This window comes from Schistocerca cancellata, chromosome 2, assembly GCF_023864275.1.
Source record: "Schistocerca cancellata isolate TAMUIC-IGC-003103 chromosome 2, iqSchCanc2.1, whole genome shotgun sequence".
In the NCBI taxonomy this organism is placed as follows: Eukaryota; Metazoa; Arthropoda; class Insecta; order Orthoptera; family Acrididae; genus Schistocerca; species Schistocerca cancellata.
Genome location: NC_064627.1, coordinates 1,050,794,126 through 1,050,812,058, shown reverse-complemented (window position 1 = coordinate 1,050,812,058; position 17,933 = coordinate 1,050,794,126). Strand labels below are relative to the sequence as shown.

At 41.4% G+C, this 17,933-nt stretch overlaps 1 protein-coding gene across 2 annotated transcripts in view; it reads left to right on the top strand.

Annotated features, from left to right (window-relative positions):
• The window catches only part of LOC126163031 (uncharacterized), a 300,543-nt gene that overhangs the window by 152,071 nt on the left and 130,539 nt on the right, over nt 1-17,933 (top strand). Inside the window, exons 11-12 of one of the 2 annotated variants that reach the window (XM_049919905.1) lie at nt 3,818-3,953; nt 16,499-16,725. In XM_049919905.1, the coding sequence (XP_049775862.1) occupies nt 3,818-3,953; nt 16,499-16,725 (363 nt within the window). Of the gene's footprint in view, nt 1-3,817; nt 3,954-16,495; nt 16,726-17,933 lie in introns of both variants that reach the window. The other variant, XM_049919904.1, reaches the window with a different exon arrangement.

The window sequence follows — 17,933 nt, the reverse complement described above, 5'->3', positions numbered from 1 at the left end:
CTTTCTGATGTCACATGTGGTCGGTCCTGTCTTGGTCTCCTGGATACAGTTTTGGACTCTATAAACTGTCATCTCAACCAAGAAACAGTGTAACACTTCATTAAGCCATCAGGCCACATCAGTTTGTGACTCTCCTGCTTCCATTCTTCCTGTGGCCTTCCATGGCAGAGATTCTTTAGGCATCTTCTCTGTGTCATACTGCACCATCTGTGACTGTGTACACAGCAATTATGGATGTGGAACTACCCTCCACTTGTTAGGTGCCCTAATGTCATTGTTGTCATAGTTTGCAACAACATCTTGTGACAGTTTGTATGATTAAATTGTGAATTAGACACAGGATGGGGAAATAGCAATTTGTTGCTTTAACTTTGGACGTCAGTGTATGAGGGTAGGTTGTGGGTAATGGGCTGAAGGTGTTGGTCTATGAAAGGAGAGATTCTCTCAGTGAGGCACAATTCTGGCCACAATAGGGCATCGTGGGTGGTTGGGTTAATGGACTGTGGGAAGCATGTAGAAGGTAGGAGTGTGGGGAGTGGCAGGGATGAGGACAGAGATGGACACTGGGGAGAGGTTCTGGGATGGGTGTAAGGATTTGAGGAGAGACTGAGGGTTCTGCTGGATTTCTGGAATGGGGTCATTGTGGTAGGATTTGTAGTTTGATGAATCTGGCAGCTGGTGGAGTCAAAAAAATGGCTCTGAGCACTATGCGACTTAACATCTGAGGTCATCAGTCGCCTAGAACTTAGAACTTATGAAACCTAACTAACCTAAGGACATCACACACATCCATGCCCGAGGCAGGATTCGAACCTGCGACCGTAGCGGTCGCTCGGCTCCAGACTGCAGCGCCTAGAATCGCACGGCCACTCCGGCCGGCGCTGGTGGAGTCCTTTTGCCAGGTAATGCGTGTGGTTCATAACAACGGTAGTGGAGCCTTTGTCAGCAGGTAGGATTATAAGTTTGGGGGATCAGGTTGTAGGTGATGGATTGTTGTTCTTTCTGTGGATGTAAGGTTAGTTTGCATTTTGGATTTGATTAATGATGATGAGGCATGGTTCTATGTTAAGAAATTTTGGAAAGTTAACAGGGGTGATTTGGGAGCAGTGGGGTTGTTTCATGATTGGATGTTGGAGTGAACTGAGTCAGACAGGATTCAACATTGGTCTTTGGTTGAGTCTGATTGGTAGGGTTGGTAGCAAAAAACTATGTCCACTGTTGGGACCGGGGGAAGGAGAGAAGATCTTTAAAAGTCCTGAACAACTGAATTTGGGAGAGGGGCAAAAGATGGGGCCTTAGTCTGATGCGGGACTAAGACTTTTGGGGGAAAGATTCATGACTGTGTTTTGGGTGTGTTTAGGTTCTGGATCCTGTGTCATGGCAGGAGGGAGTTTTTGATGGTGCGGTAAATGCAGTAGGTCTGTGAGACAGGGTTTGTCAGCTATGGGGGGACGTGGGGGAGGTTTGAAGGTTGTTATAGAGATGGTGGATAGTGGTAGTCCAAGACAGGAGTAGGAAGTGAGCAGTATGGAGAGTTTTTTGAGGTAACGTTATGCATGTTGCTCAAGTTCCCGCAGGACAAGAATTTCAATGGGTGTTATGGGATCCAGGAATTTGGGACTGTATAGCAGTAGAATTTTAAGGATGGAGAGAAGGTATTGCAAGGAGGTTTGGGCCTGATTGGTATGGTTTTGCAGAACTATTTTCATGAGGGTTAACAATTTGTGGAATCTGAATGGGTGGAGGTCATTGTGGAAGGAAGGGTGACAGTGGGAGATGCCCTGCTCAGCACTATTGTTGCCACCTCCCTTTACACTACAATACCTAATACACATGGTCTTACAGCTGTTGAACACTATCTTTCCGGTGCAATACAGACTGCAAACCAACAACCCCCTTCCTAGCACCATGACCAACTATATCCTCACCCACAATTACTTCTCCTTTGAAAGCATTACCTACAAAAAAATCTGGGGTATGGCCATGGGCACATGGTTGGCGCCATCATATGCCAACCTGTTCATGGCGGTGTAGAGGAATCCTTCCTAACCACCCAAACTCTCAAACCCCTCACCTGGTCCGGATTCATTGATGACATCTTTGTGATCTGGATTGAAGGTCAGGACACCCTATCAACACTCCTCCAGAACCTCAACATCTTCTTTCCCATTTGCTTCACCTGGTCATACTCAACCGAACAAGCTACATTCCTCAATGTTGACCTCCACCTCAAAGATGGCTACATCAGTATCTCTGTCCTTATCAAATTTACCAACCACCAGTGTACCTCCACTTTGACAGCTGCCATCCTTTCCATACCAAGAAGTCCCTTCCATAGCCTAGCCACCCATGGCTGTCGCAACTGTAGTGACGAGCAGTACCTCCCGAAATATACCGAGGGTCTCGTTGAGGCCTTCAGAGACTGTAATTACCCTCCCAACCTTGCACAAAAACAGATCACCTGTGCCTTATCTTTCCAGTCACCCACCACCTCCCAAAGACCCACCATCAGCCACAGAGGAGCATTCCCCTCAGGACTCAGTACCATCCTGGACTGGGGAAACTGAATTACATTCTCTGCCAGGGTTTTGACTAGCCTTGTCACGTCCTGAAATGGGAAATTTCGTACCCACTATCCTTGGGCATGACAACCAACGAGCTGTCTGTCCGCATAAATGGCCCCTGACAAACTGTGGCCAAGAAAGAGCTGGACCATGCTGTTGCTGAGCATGCCTCCCAACACGACTTTCTTCATTTCAGTGACTGCTTCTCAGCCTGTGCTACCTGGATCCTTCTCACCGATACCAGCTTTTCTGAATTGCACACATTGGAACTCTCCCTGCACTATATGCTGTGTTCCCTTAATTCCCTGTTCCCATTCTGGCACAGCACAGCCATCTGTTCCACCAAAGCATCCTCAATCTTTTTATTTCTCTCATTTTCTGCTGTCTCTCTCCCCCCTCCCCCTCTCCCAGCTCTCTGTATAACTTCCTGAGCGCACCTAGCTGTCCTGCCCTCTCTCCACCTCTTCCCTGTATGCTTCCAGAAGCAGCACTTTACCACTCCCCACTGCTGCCCTGCTATATTTCCCCACCCTCAGTCTCCTCCTTACACTCTCCACCATGCTGCCTCTCCCATCATGCACTGCTGCTCACAGTCTGGCTTCAGGTGCCAGAGACTGTGATCATGTGTGTGTGAGTTGTGTTTGTGTGAGTGAGTGTACATGTGGGTGCAAGTTTTGTATTTTTGACAAAAGCTCACATTCTGACAGTTTTTTTGTTATGCCTATCTGCAGTTCAGCATCTCCACTATGTGGTGAGTAGCAACTATCCTTTTCATAATTTCTTACATTCCATTCTGGATTTTCCATTGTTTAAAATTAGCATTGACGCCTGTCACATTATACACGGTTTTCTAGTGAGCTTACTGAAAGGTTACCCTGAAACTGTCTGTTGACTGTTCATTAATTACTCTATCTGCTTTCCATGATACCACTTCACTGTAATCAAGTAAGCTATTAATAATGATTAGCTGGACGTTGTGGTCAGGGTAAACATTTTTATCATTGACGAAGTGTTCACTTACAAATTTTTTGTCTGTTAGTGCACTGTGAAAATCTTAATGGGAAATTAACAACAGAACTCAGGTTATAGGTGTTGATACAGATCTGCCTGCTGAAGAATGTTCTTAACAATGTCTATCTGAAACATTTGTCAAGCTGTACCTAGTTTCCTGTGAACTCCATATAACTGGGTTTACTAAGTGCCTCTTTCCTTTTTTTTTTTTTTTGTTATTGTGTGCAGTTTCTGTGTTTCAGGTATTTGCCCGGAAGGAGAATCTGGTTAACCACTCTTGTTTTGGTGCTGATAAATCAAACTTTTTAGTTTGTACTTTCTGCCACAAGACGTTCAGCACAAAACTGATGCTTAGAAAACATATGGTGAAACATATTGGTAAAAAATTGTTTTTGTTTTTAATGACTTACCTTTACTGTGTTACACTTAACTTGACTAAGCATGTGTAGTTTTATAGTAGTTAATTATGAATGCAGTTTCTGTTAGATAATTTACTTCATTAGTGAATATGTTGACTCATTCCACATTCCTAAAGATTTTCCTTACGGTGTGTTCCTTGCGATATGCTGAACTAATGAGGTCTAGACAGGAATTGCTCTGATATTGAGAGAAACTGTAACTGAGAAGAAGCCAAATTGAAGAGGTTGCTCTCTCAAAAAGAAAGAGTCTTGTGACATATATAAGTGAAATGGTCGGAACCGGTGAATGATTGTTTTTGGGGAGCACATGTAATATTCCTTAAGAAAAGTTAGTTTTTAACCACTTCATGTAAGATCTTTGTTAAATGTTAAAGAATATTATGTACAAGTATGATGAGGTGCCTTCTTGTTACATGTAGTTTTCATTGGTGTGTTTGCTGCACAGAAGCAGTAGCTTCTTTTAAGTGTGAGGGTGGTTTGAAAAGTTCTCGGAATCACCACGAGAGGTCAGCCTTAGCGCGAGTTGTTCACGTAATATTCATAGGACTGTTGCATGTAAACACATACTACATCAGTGCTCTTGGAAGAGAGCTGTGGCAGTGACATGGCTCTGTTGTTCCCTTGAAATTACTTGTGGAAGGTCGAAGAAATCGAGATTCGAGCAGTGATTAAGTACTTCGTAAAGAAAGGTATGAAAGCAAAGGACGTTCATGCTGATTTCCAGAATGCATTGGAAGACTCTGCTACTTCATATTCAACTGTTGCCAAGTGGACACATGAATTTAAATTTGGTCAGGAGAACTTAGATGATGATCTGCGCAGTGGTCAGCCAAGATGTGTCACTGCTACAGAAATCATTGCAAAAGTGCACAAAATGGTCATGTAGGATCGCCAATTAAAAGTGAGTGAAATTGCTCACGCTTGCCATACATCATCTCAAAGGGTATATCACATTTTAACTGAAGAATTAGAAATGAAAAAATTGTCTACAAGATGAGTGCTGCGACTCTTGATGGTGGATCAAAAACGCATGAGAATGGACATATCGAAACAATGTTTGACCCATTTTAGAAGAAACGAACAAGATTTTTTGCATCGGCTTGTGACCATAGATGAAACTTAGATGCACTACTATACCCCAGAAGCAAAACAACAGTCAAAGCATTGGAAACATGCTGATTCTCTGCCACCAAAGAAAGCAAAGCCAATTCCTTCCGCGGGAAAGGTCATGGCATCATTGTTCTGGAATGCGAAGGGGATTCTGTTTGTAGATTATCTCCCCACTGGGCAAACAATTACTGTAGAATACTATGCTAACCTCCTGGACAAATTGCAACAAAAGACCCACAAAAAAAAAGGCCAGGTTTAGCAAGGAAGGAAGTCGATCTTCCATCAAGACAATGCATGCCCACACACGTGCCGTCGCCATGGCAAAATTACACAAACTAAGGTATGAATTGTTAGCACACCAAACTTATTAACCTGATATGGCTCCGTCAGACTTCGTGTCTTCCCTAAACTGAAAATTTTTCTTGGTAGACAAAGATTCACTTCAAACGAAGAATTGATAGATGGAGTTGACAACTATTTTGCAGGCCTGGAGGAAACTCATTTTCGAGATGGAATCAAGGCACTAGAACATCGTTGGACCAAGTGCATTACTCTATGAGGAGACTACATTGAAAAATAAAAAAGTTTCAGTGATATAAGTACTTTTTTCTATTCCATTCCGATAACTTTTCAAACCATTCTAATAGTTGCCTACTGTCCTGTCACTGAACTAACCTTAGCCAAACAACATAATGCTTAAATCTGTTTGCATCCTGCAAGTGATGTCACCAAACAGAGGCAGGATTGTGTAGCAGAAGCCAAATACACTAGGCTAAAGCTACAATTTTGAGATGATAAAAGGTTGGCTGGACACTTAACGAGATTCTGAACATGTTATAAGAGAAGAACTGCATTTGCTATAACATATTTTAATGTACCAAACAACAATTACACTTGGGTTCTTTTATTTTACCCACATAATTAAACAAAGAGTGAATCAAGGCACACTTATAATACATTCAGTTGATCACTGACTGGGACTAACATTGGAACTAACTGCTCTCCACATTGATTAGAGTTATGAGATACATAGGTGAGACTTAGACTGGCAGTGAAGCTGTGGGCTTACCTAGGCTGCCTGAGAGTCTCTTACTGGCTATTAATTCTCAGCTAGACTCATAACTACTCTAAAACGCTCCAGAGCCTCTCATAAGATGACTCCTTAAATCATTGTTAATTCTTCACTGATTCTTGGACCTCCTGTCCACAGTTTTATATTCTGCTCTGTGTGATGTCAGACATGTCCAGTGTCATATCGAGGTATATTCCCAGTTCGTAGAACGTCTTGTGATATCTCCAAAAAATTGCTGCCTTATGTGGTCTACCATCTTTGCCAATAATGCCTTCTCTCTTTGACATCTTTATCTTATTTCCTTAGTCTGCGAACTCAGATCAGTGCTTCTGTTGACAACTGTATTTGAACTGAAGCTCAACCAGAGTTCATTCTGGAACACTCAGCATATGTCCATAACCCTTTGATGGGCTTCTCTGAATACAGAGAAGTCAATCATCTCCAGCAGCTCTAGCTGAGCCTTCATTGATCTTTACTAATGATTGCCATATTTTAGAGATGCAGACATGTTGCATGTATGTGACAGTATTAAAGACAGTGAGTTTCTTAATAGAATATTTACAATAGAAAATTGAATGTAACATTTTCATAATTCTTAGCAAGAAGCTAACTGACAACTGAACCCATCATTGTAGAGTTGTGTAGAGCATTTTTACTATAAATACTTCATAACTGACTTTAAGATAGCTATATAAGCTATATAAGCCAAAAATGGGATGTAAAAAATGGCAATGTAGGAAGTCATGAATGAATAGTGAAAGTATCTGTATTTCATAGCCATATTGTCGCAGCTCTTAGTATTGTAGACAAGTACAGAACACCTTTCTCTGTGGAATTTTCTATTGAGAGCTGAATATAGTACATTTGAATGTTATTGGGATGCGTTTGTAGGCTACAAAATTATTTGATTTCATTCAGTTCATGATATAATTTACTTTGATCCATTTCACAGTATATGCAAGTTTGCCACTTGATTATAACTGAATAATTTAGTATGTGCTTTGACACATCGTTAATGAGAATTAAGAAAAAACTCTAAAACCCTGTCTAACAATCTACACTGTGTGCCTCTTTTGATCTGGAATCCTTAGTATCTCCCCTCTTTGCTACAACAGCAATAGTAGATATATATTTTCTTAATTTATTCCATTTAACCACTTAACTCAGTATTTTGCATGCACTCACCTCTGCCTCAAGGGATAATTAGCCCTCTTGGAGGCTGATGCAGTCTCAACACAGGCCTTGCTCATTATTGAAAACATATCTTTGTGAATTATAATTTATGAACAGAAATTAAAATGGATTATGATAAAATAGAACGTATGTTTAAAAATGATTGCAGGTTAGATGTACAAAAAAATATATTGTACTAAAAGTGATTGCAAATTTTCCCCAAAGACAAAACATCAATTTGTGAAAAGTTTATGTCATGTAATGCATTGGGAGTAGTTAGGAAATTCTTACATGTTAGACCAAAAATAATGAAAGAAAAGATGTAAATAAAATTTAATGAAAAGTTTAAAAATGAATGGAAACTTGGCATACGAAGAAATGTGTTGTGCAGCATGTGATTGCAAATTTTCTCTGAAGACTGTATGTCAATTTTTGCAAATTAAAGTTCATCTTGCATGTGAAATATTTTAAAATATGGTGATACATGCAAGAGAATTTCACATTCTACACACCAGAGAGAGGTCTCTTTTTGAAAGCCTCTCCTCATGAATGTTCGGAGAGACAACAAACCTCTTATTGTTCTGCAACATGTACATACACATACAACATGTACACACCCTACATATACATAACATGTTGGTTGGACATACAACACATCTCACACTGTTCAGTCATCATCATCATCATCAGTTATCTGCTATATTAGCAGGTCCTTTGCCTCTCCATTTTCTGCGATCCGTTGCTTCCTTCTTAAGGCTGCTGTATGTTGTACTGTCCATCATGTCATCCAGTATCTGGAATCTCTTCCTTCCTCGCTTCCTTTTCCCTTCTACATAACCTTCTAAAACTGTTTTTATCAGTCTGTCATTCTTCTTTAATATATGCCCAATCCAATTTCTTTTTCTTCTCTTTATTACATCTAGTAACTGTCCTTTCTCTCCCACTCTTCTCAGTACCTCTTCATTTTTTACTCTGTCCATCCAACTTATTCTTTCCATCTTCCGCCATGTCCAGATCTCAAAAGCCTCCAGCCTTTCTCTGTCTTTTTTTTCCTCATAGTCCATGTTTCAGCGCCATATAGAAGAACACTCCATACAAGACATTTTATGAGTCTCTTTCTGAGTTCTCTGTCCAGACCGCTGCAGAAGATTCTCCATTTCTTATAAAACGCCTCTTTTGCCATTGCTATCCTTGTTTTAATTTCTGTGGTGCACTTCCAGTCGGTGTCTATCCTGCTTCCAAGATACTTAAAATTTTGCACCTGTTCTAGTGTTTCTCCATTCAGCACAATTTTTATTTCCTTATTTCCTTCTATTGCCAATACTTTTGTTTTATTTGTGTTAATTTTCATTCCATATATTTTTCTGTTAGTTGCAATGGTGTCCACCAAATCCTGTAATTCTTTTTCCCCTGTGGCTAGAAGGACCATGTCATCAGCAAATCTCAAGCACCCTACTCTTCTTCCTCCAATTTCTACTCCTTTGTCATCTAATGAGCATTGGTCAATCATATTTTCCAAGTACAGGTTGAAAAGAGTAGGTGATAAACAGCATCCTTGTCTTACTCCTTTCCCTAGTCTGATCCAGTTTGTACTTTCTCCTCTCACTTTAACTGAAACTTTTTGATTAAGGTATAATGAGTTTATAAGTCTTCTGGTTTTCCAGTCCACTCTCTTTTCCCTCATAATAGTCGCCAGCTTGTCCCAAACCACATTGTCAAATGCCTTTTCTAAATCGATGAAGCATATATATAGGTCTCTTCCTTTTTCAATAAACCTTTCTCCCAAGATTCGTAGGAGCCCTATTGCATCTCTGGTGCCTGTATTCCGTCTAAAGCCAAACTGCTCCTCGCCGAGATTCTCCTCTATTACTTTTTCAAGTCTTTTATTAATTATTCTTAACATCACTTTGGCTGCATGTGAAATGTGAGGCTGATTGTCCTGTGCTTGCTGCATTTCTTGGTTCCTTGTTTTTTTGGTAATGGAATCATTAATGTTGTCAAAAAGTCCTCAGGCCATTCACCACTGTCATATATTTTATTACATAACCTCAATATTTCTCTTATTCCATTGTGGTTCAAGCATTTTAGTATTTTTCCCGGTATTGTATCTGTACCTACTGCTTTGCCATTTTTCATTGCAGCAATGGCAGACTTTACTTCTTCCATTATGATGGTCGGTCCTTTCTCTTCATCACTTACACTGTTGTGTGATTCAAGTTCCAGAGTTTCTGGTTTGCTATTTGTGTCATGTAGCTCTTTTATATATTCTTCCCATCTCTGGAGGACATCGTCACGATCTTTGTACACTACCTCTTCGTCTTTACTCAAAATTTCCATAGTAGCACTTCCTGCTCTGTTTTGTTCCCATGTCATAGTCTTTACTCTGTTGTATAGTAAGTCGTATCTTCCCTTCCTGTCCAGTTCTTCAATTTCATCACATTCCTCTTTTAGCCATTTTTTCCTAGCCTGCTCTGTTTCTCTTCGCAGTTCGTTATTTAACCTTCGGTATATCTTTCTTGCATCTTCAGTGTTCTTGTTTTTCAATTTTCTTCTCTCCTCCATCTTGGAAATCATTTCTTGTGTGACCCATGGTTTTTTTGACCTTTTCCCTTTTACATATCCTACATTTTGCTGTTCTGCTTTAATGATTCCTTCTTTCAGCATATTCCAGTACTCATTGGCATTATCAGGTGCTTCTTTGTCTCATAAAGTGTTTAGAAAGTCCCGAGACAGCATTTATGTAATTTGTTCTTTGTTGGACCTTATCTTCTCTAAATCTCACTTCTTCACCATTGTCGCCTTTTTCAGTTTTTTCATTCTTATTTCTATTTCTGCCATAAGTAAATTGTGGTCACTATTAATATCTGCACCTGGTAATGTGTGCACCTTCTTGATTCCATTCCTGTATCTTTCTTCTACCAGTATAAAATCGATTTGGTTTCTGTATTTATCCCCTGGTGATTTCCAAGTGTAAAGCCGCCTCTTATGGTTCTTGAACCATGTGTTTGCCACTATCAGCTGCCTTTCCCTGCAGAAGTCAATTAACCATTCACCTCTGTCATTTCTCTTTCCAAGACCATGACTGCCTACTATGTTTCCCTCTTTCCCTTCTCCCATAATGGCGTTCCAGTCTCCCATTACTATTTTGCAGCATTTTTTATTTTCGTCCATTATTCTCTCTATTACATTGTCCGTTTCCTCTACAATTTGGTCATCATGTTCTGAAGTTGGCATATACACCTGGACAATCAGTAAATCTTTTTGTGCTCCTTTCAGCCTTACACCAATAACCCGGTCATTTGCATAGTCTACATATTCCACACATTTAGTCAATTCCTTTGTCATAATCATTCCTACTCCATTAATTCCTTTTACTTCTCCTCCTGAGTAGTAGAATACATATTCATCTGACTGCAACTCTCCATGTCCATTCCATCTTACCTCAGCAACTCCTACGAGGTCCATATGATTCTTTTCCATCTATCTTTTAAGGTTTTCTAGTTTTCCTGCTTGTAGCAGAGTTCTGACATTCCAGTTACCAATTCTCGTTTTGATTTTTTGCCTCCTTTCAAGTTGTCCCCCCCCCCCCCCCCCCTCCCCCCGGAGATCCGAATGGGGGACTATTTTACGTCCGGACACTGATTTAACATGAGAGGAAGCCATTTTTTGTGCATAAAATGGAGACTGCATTATGCAGGGAAGATAATCTGCGGTGGTATTCCGTTGCCTTCCGCAGTTCTGGAGGCCGCCCCTAACATGGGATACAGACGCCTTTTGCAGCCGCCCACTCCGGGTCAGACGCTGCATGAGAAGTATAGGTTGGAAAATGAAAGACCCCTAGCCCTCGAAACGTAATAGCGTCAGGGTCGGAAAAGAACAAGAGCTGGCCGAGGGTGGCCAGATAGGAAAGATAAAAGTGAGGAGTCTGGCATAAGTAAGTGGAAGCAATGCCAGGACTCAGCTCGGGGCCCCGTGGTCGCCAGCCACGTATCACTAGGTGTGACTCCCTGTTCAGTAACACAGCCCAAACTCTTTGCCTTTAAATATGTCTGCTTGTGTCTGTATATGTGTGGATGGATATGTGTGTGTGTGCGAGTGTATACCTGTCCTTTTTTCCCCCTAAGGTAAGTCTTTCCGCTCCCGGGATTGGAATGACTCCTTACCCTCTCCCTTAAAACCCACATCCTTTCATCTCTCCCTCTCCGTCCCTCTTTCCTGACGAAGCAACCGTGGGTTGCGAAAGCTTGAAATTTTGTGTGTGTGTTTGTGTGTTTTTTATTGTGCCTATCTACCAGCGCTTTCCCGTTTGGTAAGTCATGGAATCTTTGTTCAGTAACACATACGCACAAATACTACATTTAAAAACCTTACATATACATAACATTTTCATTTTTGGCTTGGACATCATCTTCTGTGATAAATTAAAATGATTCTAATCCCCCGGTTCTGACCAAGGTTTCCAAAAGGTTTCCATTGATTATAAGGCATATGTTGGAACTGGTAAGCTGCTTGCATTTGTTCCCAATTGGGATCGCCTATTTGCCCCACTATCAGCTTGTGTGATAACTGGCTGAATAGAACCGTGACCCTTAATGGGCTGGATCTTGAACAGCCACCTCCTCTCCTACGAGTGAAGAATGAAAGTAGGAAAAAAATGCATATTCCACACATCCTTGTTAGTGTTTTCTTTTTAGTGTTTGCTAAAAAGGCCAGAAAATAACTGTGTGTAAGACAAGTCACTTTGGCATTGTAAGTGGGTGTCCAACTGGTCCTTTTAGTGGAGAGGATACAACCAACTATTCACCGAAAATAATCAAGAACTAAAATTTGATTTTTTGCCACCATATTTACTTAACAAATGTGATGGCATGGAACGTAGTGGCCATTACTACATCTCTCTTGTCCTCCATTTGAACATCTGCTTGTTTCTGTCTGCATCTGTGTTTTCTTCCTTCTTCAGTTGTTCATTTTCCAAGAATTTTGGGAACTCCTTCCCATAAAGGAGAGGAGTGCAGAAAGATGGGCAGGTGCATTGACAGAGGGCAGCAAACAAAGAGAGTGGAAGAAAAGAATGGTGAGAAGATGATAGGACAGGAGGGGTGGAAACTGTTTGGTGTAGGGTATGGGGACAGTAGGTTACCGTAGGTTGAGGCTGGTATAATTACGGGAGCGGAGAATGTGCTGTAAGGATAACTTCCATCTTTGCAGTTCAGAAAAGCTGGTGGTGGATGGGAGGATCCAGGTGGCCTGAGTAGTGAAGCAAACACTGAAATACAGCATCTGCATGTTGTGCCACAGGGTGGCCAATTTTCCGCGTGGCCACAGTGTGGCAGTGGCCATTCATCCTGGTGGACATCTGTTTGGTAGTCATACCAATATAACAAGCTGTGCAATGACTGCAGCAGAGCTGGTAAATGACATGTTTGATTTCAAAGGTGGCCCATCCCCTGATGGGGTAGGATAAACCTGTGATAAGATTGAAATAAGAAGTGCTGAGTTGGTGGGTTGGGCAGGTCTTGCACCTGGGTCTTCCACAGAGATATGATCCTTGTTGTGGGGGTTGTGATTGGGAGTAGTGTAGGGATGGACTAGGATGTCGTGAAGATTGGGTGGGCAACAGAATACCACTGTCGGAGGGGTGGGGGGATTTTGGGTTGCATGACCCTCATTTCAGGGCATGATGATATGTAAAGGATGTGATTCAGGTGTTCCGTCTGGGGTGGTACCATGTGATGAAGGGAGTACTCCTTTGTGGCTGGTTCTAGTTACTGCAAATACACTGTCACTGGGTGTATGAGGAATGAATGGTGGGTTTGGAGTGTCAAAGACATTGGGAAAGTAGTATTCAATTGTGTTAAGACCACAGGCATGAGGAATGTTGGTATATAGGGAGGTGGCATCTACAGTGATGAGTAGGGAACCAGGAGGTAAAGGGGTGAGGATGGTGGAGAACCACTGAAGGAAATGGTTGGTATATTTGACAAGAGAGGCTAGATTATTAACAGTTGATTGTAGGTGTTGGTCAATGACAGGTGAAATTCTTTCAGTGGTGGCACAATAACCAGCCATAATGGGGCATCTGGGGTTGTTTGTTGAATTTTGGGAGCATGTAGAAGGTGGTTGTGTTGGGGTATCATAGGGGTGAGAAGGGAAATGGATTCAGGGGAAATTTTCTGGGAAGAGCCTAATGTTTTAAGCAGGCATTTGAGGTAGTGTTGGACTTCTGGAATGGGATCACTCTGGCAGAGTTTATAGGTGGAGAAGTCAGGTAATTGGTGGAGACATTCTCCAGGTAGTCACTGTGATTCATAACAACAATGGTGGAACCTTTGTCTGCAGGCAGGATTTGTTTTGAAGTTGTGTATAGGTACTATTTCTTCTGCTGAAAGGTTTGTGTTCTGAGGAAGGGACCTACGGAAGATGGTGAGCCTAAGTTGGAGGTAAGGAGTCTCTGGAAGGCGACCAGCAGGTGGTTTGCTGTGGTAGGTGGGAGGGGGGGTGGGGGTGGAGGATGAGGATCATGGTTGGATGGTGGCAAGTACAATGAGAGGCAGGATTCACTGTTGGAATTACCCTGATTTTGGTAAGAGGGACTGAGGGCCAAGACATCCTATCTCCATTCCTTCACAACCTCAACACCTTTCTCTCCCGTCTGCTTCATCTGGTCCTCCTCAACCCAGCGTGCCACCTTCCTAGACATTGACCTCCTCCTCTCTTGACTGTTCCAGTTGCACCTCTGCTCACATTAAACCCACCAACCACCAACAGCACCTCCACTTCAACAGATATCATCCCTTCCACACAAAAAAATGTCTCCCACACAGCCTGGCTACCCAGAGGATGTGTATTTGCAAGACAAGAACTCCCTTGCCCAGTATGCTGAGGGTTTCATGAAGGGCTTCACAAATAAGTCTGCAAACAGATCTGTACCTTTTCACCTCACAGCTCCAATTTCCCACTACCCCCAAGAACCAGCCACAAAGGAGTGTCCTCTTTGTCACCCAGTACCACCCTGGACTGGAACAACTGAACCACAGACTTTGCCAGAGCTTTTGTTACCTATCATCATGCCCTGAAATGAGGGACATGCTACATGAGAACTTCCCTTCCCTCCTAAAGTGGTGTTCTGTCACCCATCCAACCTCCACAACAGTCTAGTCTGTCCCTATGCCACTCCCAATCCCAACCCCTTGCCACAAGGATCGTATCCCTGTGTAAAACCCAGGTGCAAGACCTGCCCAATCCACCTACCCAGCACTCCCTATTCCAGTCCTGTCACAGGTTTATCCTATCCTATCAGGGGCCAGGGCCACCTTTGAAAGCAGCCATGCCATTTACCAGCTCTGCTGCAATCATTGCACAGCTTTTTATATTGGTATGACTACCAACCAGGATGAATGGCCACTACAAAGCTGTGGCCAAGAACAAAGTAGACCACCCTGTGACACAACATGAAGCTTACCATAACTTGCTTCAGTTCAATGGCTGCTTCACTAGCCGAGCCATCTGGATGCTCCCCTCCATCACCAACTTTTCTGAACTGTGCAGATGGTAACTATCCTTACAACACATTCTCTGCTCCAGTAATTATCCCAGCCTCAAACTGCAGTAACATACTGTCCCCAAATGCTCCACCCAACAGTTTCCACCCCCTCTGTCCTATCATCTCCTCCCAATTTTAGTCTCCCACCCTCCTCATTTGTCACCCTCTGCCAATGCACCCACACATATTACCCTGATGCTGTCCTCTTTCGCTCCTTTTTTTGCCCACCTCCCGCCCCACAACCTCCTGACACTGTGCCTGTTGTCGTGCTAGTCCCTGTACACATCTCCAGACAATTTTTCTCTCTCCCTTCACCCGTAGACTACTATTCCCCCCAGATTGCTGCTTCCATCCCACATAACAGTTACATTCTGCCTCGAGCTGCCTGAGTTGGCAGTCATGTGTGAATGAGATGTGTTTGCTTGTGTGTATGAATGGTGTGTGTTTCTCTGTTTCTGATGAAGGCTGTGGCCGAAAGCTTTGTGTAAGTGCCTTTTATTTATACATGTCTACAACTTAACATGTCATCTCGATGGTAAATAGCAAACTATCTTTTTCTACACTGTTGATATTCCTACCTGGCTTTCCTTCCATCCTACAACCCTGTGATGTTTTCCTATGTTATTCTTCTCTATAGCATTGCTCTTCTCAGTATCCTTTGTGTCTCTTCTTTCCTGTGTTTATTCAATACCTTCAAAATCACGCCTACTTCCAAGCCCCACAGTATCAACAACTGTCCACACACAACGCAGACTTCATGACCATGTGGATTGTTGTTGCAGAATCTGATGACCCAGTTTCTTTCCTCTTATAGTTTTAATTATATCTATTCCTATTGATCCCACCTCATTCCTTATACTTTTTTTCAAAATGGTTGAAAACATGAAGTAATTAATTAAGGTTTTCAAGATTTTGTGTAATGTCCATCTTAACCCTTGAGCGGGCATGCTGTTTCTCATAACACAAGCAGGCGTACTTGATACTCTCTATACATGTCAAGAATAGCTGTTTCTATGTTACCAAGGTAATCATGTACGAGAAAACTCACAGTTTAGTCTCAGTTTAATTAAACACTAGTAAAATAAACTTACATTATATGAACTAAAGAATTGTTTAATTAAATAATAATAAAATAATCTTTAATTATATCAATCTGTTGCCACATACAAGTGTTACCCCACAGTAGTGACCCACTCAGAGCATTAAACAGTCCAGTTGATCTAGATCATTTTCTTGCATGGATCATAAATTTTTTTCTCACGTAGCTATCTGTTAATTTTATATTACTGACTCTCACATGGACGTATAACAACAGAATGTATCACTGTGTTAGCTGAAGCAATGATGAAGGAATAGGTGTGGACTTGAAATTGTAAAACAACAGTGGTATGGTAAAAGTCATTGTTATTTGTGGTTGGCGCACTTTACACACAGGTGCACCAACTCAAGGGTTTATAAATGTATTGTAAATTAATTCAATATGAAGTTTAGTGCAAATTTTGAATGGATCTTCTATGCATTAAATCAATGAATTAAAGTTGAAACAAATAATAAATTAATATTCTGCTTCAGATTCTTATATTTATAGAAGTTCCTTTCATAGCAGGTGGTTTTTCATGCACCAAATACCTGAACAAAGGTTCTGAAAAAACTGCTACTGGTAACCAGGCACCACCGCAACCCAAACCATTACGATGCCCAATTTGCCGCCGTGAATTTCGATACCGTAACTTGTGCAGACACTTACAACAACACAGAAAATTGCGACCATGTAGATGCTGTGGCCGCAGTCTTCCTGGCAATATAGCTATTCATGAAGCCTATTGCTCTCAGGTATGTGAAAAATGACATATTTTATTATAACATTGAAAATAATCAGTGTTTGAAAATATAATATTGGCGAATAAAAAACATACTCACCAAGCAGCAGCAGAAAAAAACACACATGAGGATAAAAAAAGTCCACAACCTTTAGAGCCAATGGCTCCTTCTTATGACAGAAGTTCTGGAGGGAAAGGAAGGGAGATGAAGAAAGAAGACTGGCAAGTTTTAGGAAGTAAGGAGAGTTACAGAACCCTGGGTCTGGGGATGGATGGGACATGAAGGATAGACTGATTGTTGGTGTCTGCACTGGATGAGAAACCCTGGTGTTCTGGGCAGTTTCTCTGTGGCTCTCCCCATTTCCTAAACTTGGACAGTCCTTTTCCTTCATCCCATTCTCTTTCTTGTCATTCCTTCTGCCAGAAGAAGGAGCCACAGGCTCCAAAATCTTGCACATATCCATGTCTTTTATATGTTTTTCTCCTGCTGCCATATTTTATTATATAATATGACAAGTAACAGGCTACATAAGTTGAATCACATTGTACTGTTTGTTCGTTACATGTTCCATTGATCAGTCTCATGGTAACCATTGTGATGTGGAACATCTCAAGTGCATAAGAAATACACACGAGTAAGTTTTTTATTTTATTTTTATTTTTTCTTAAAGCTTAAAATTTTTATTACCTACTCCATTCCCTTAAATGGCACAAAATGCCTATATTATACCTACAGGTTTGTTTATTCCTATACAAGAATTCATCTAAGGTAATGAAGGAATTGTCAGGGAGACATGATTTCAATTTATTTTTAAAACTGTTACTGCTGTCTGTCAGACATTTTATTTCATCTGGTAATTTAGCGAGCAGCATATTTTACCCCTTTCTGTGCCAAAGAGAGGTTAGGTAGAGGATAGTGTAAGTCTTTCTTTCTTTTGGTATTGTAATCATGAATGCACTGTTGTTTTTAAACTGGTCCATGTTGTTGAGAACAAATTTCATTACTGAGTAAATGTACTGTGAGGCTGCTGTAAGAATTCCTGATCTTTTATAGAGATGCCTACAAAATGTGCGACTATGAGCCCCACACATTATTGTAACCACTTTCTTCTGAGCAGTGAATACTTTTTGCCGAAGTATTGAGTTACCCCAAAATATTATTCCATATGACATCAGAGAGTGAAAGTATACAAAGTATGTTAGCTTGCTAATTACTATAAC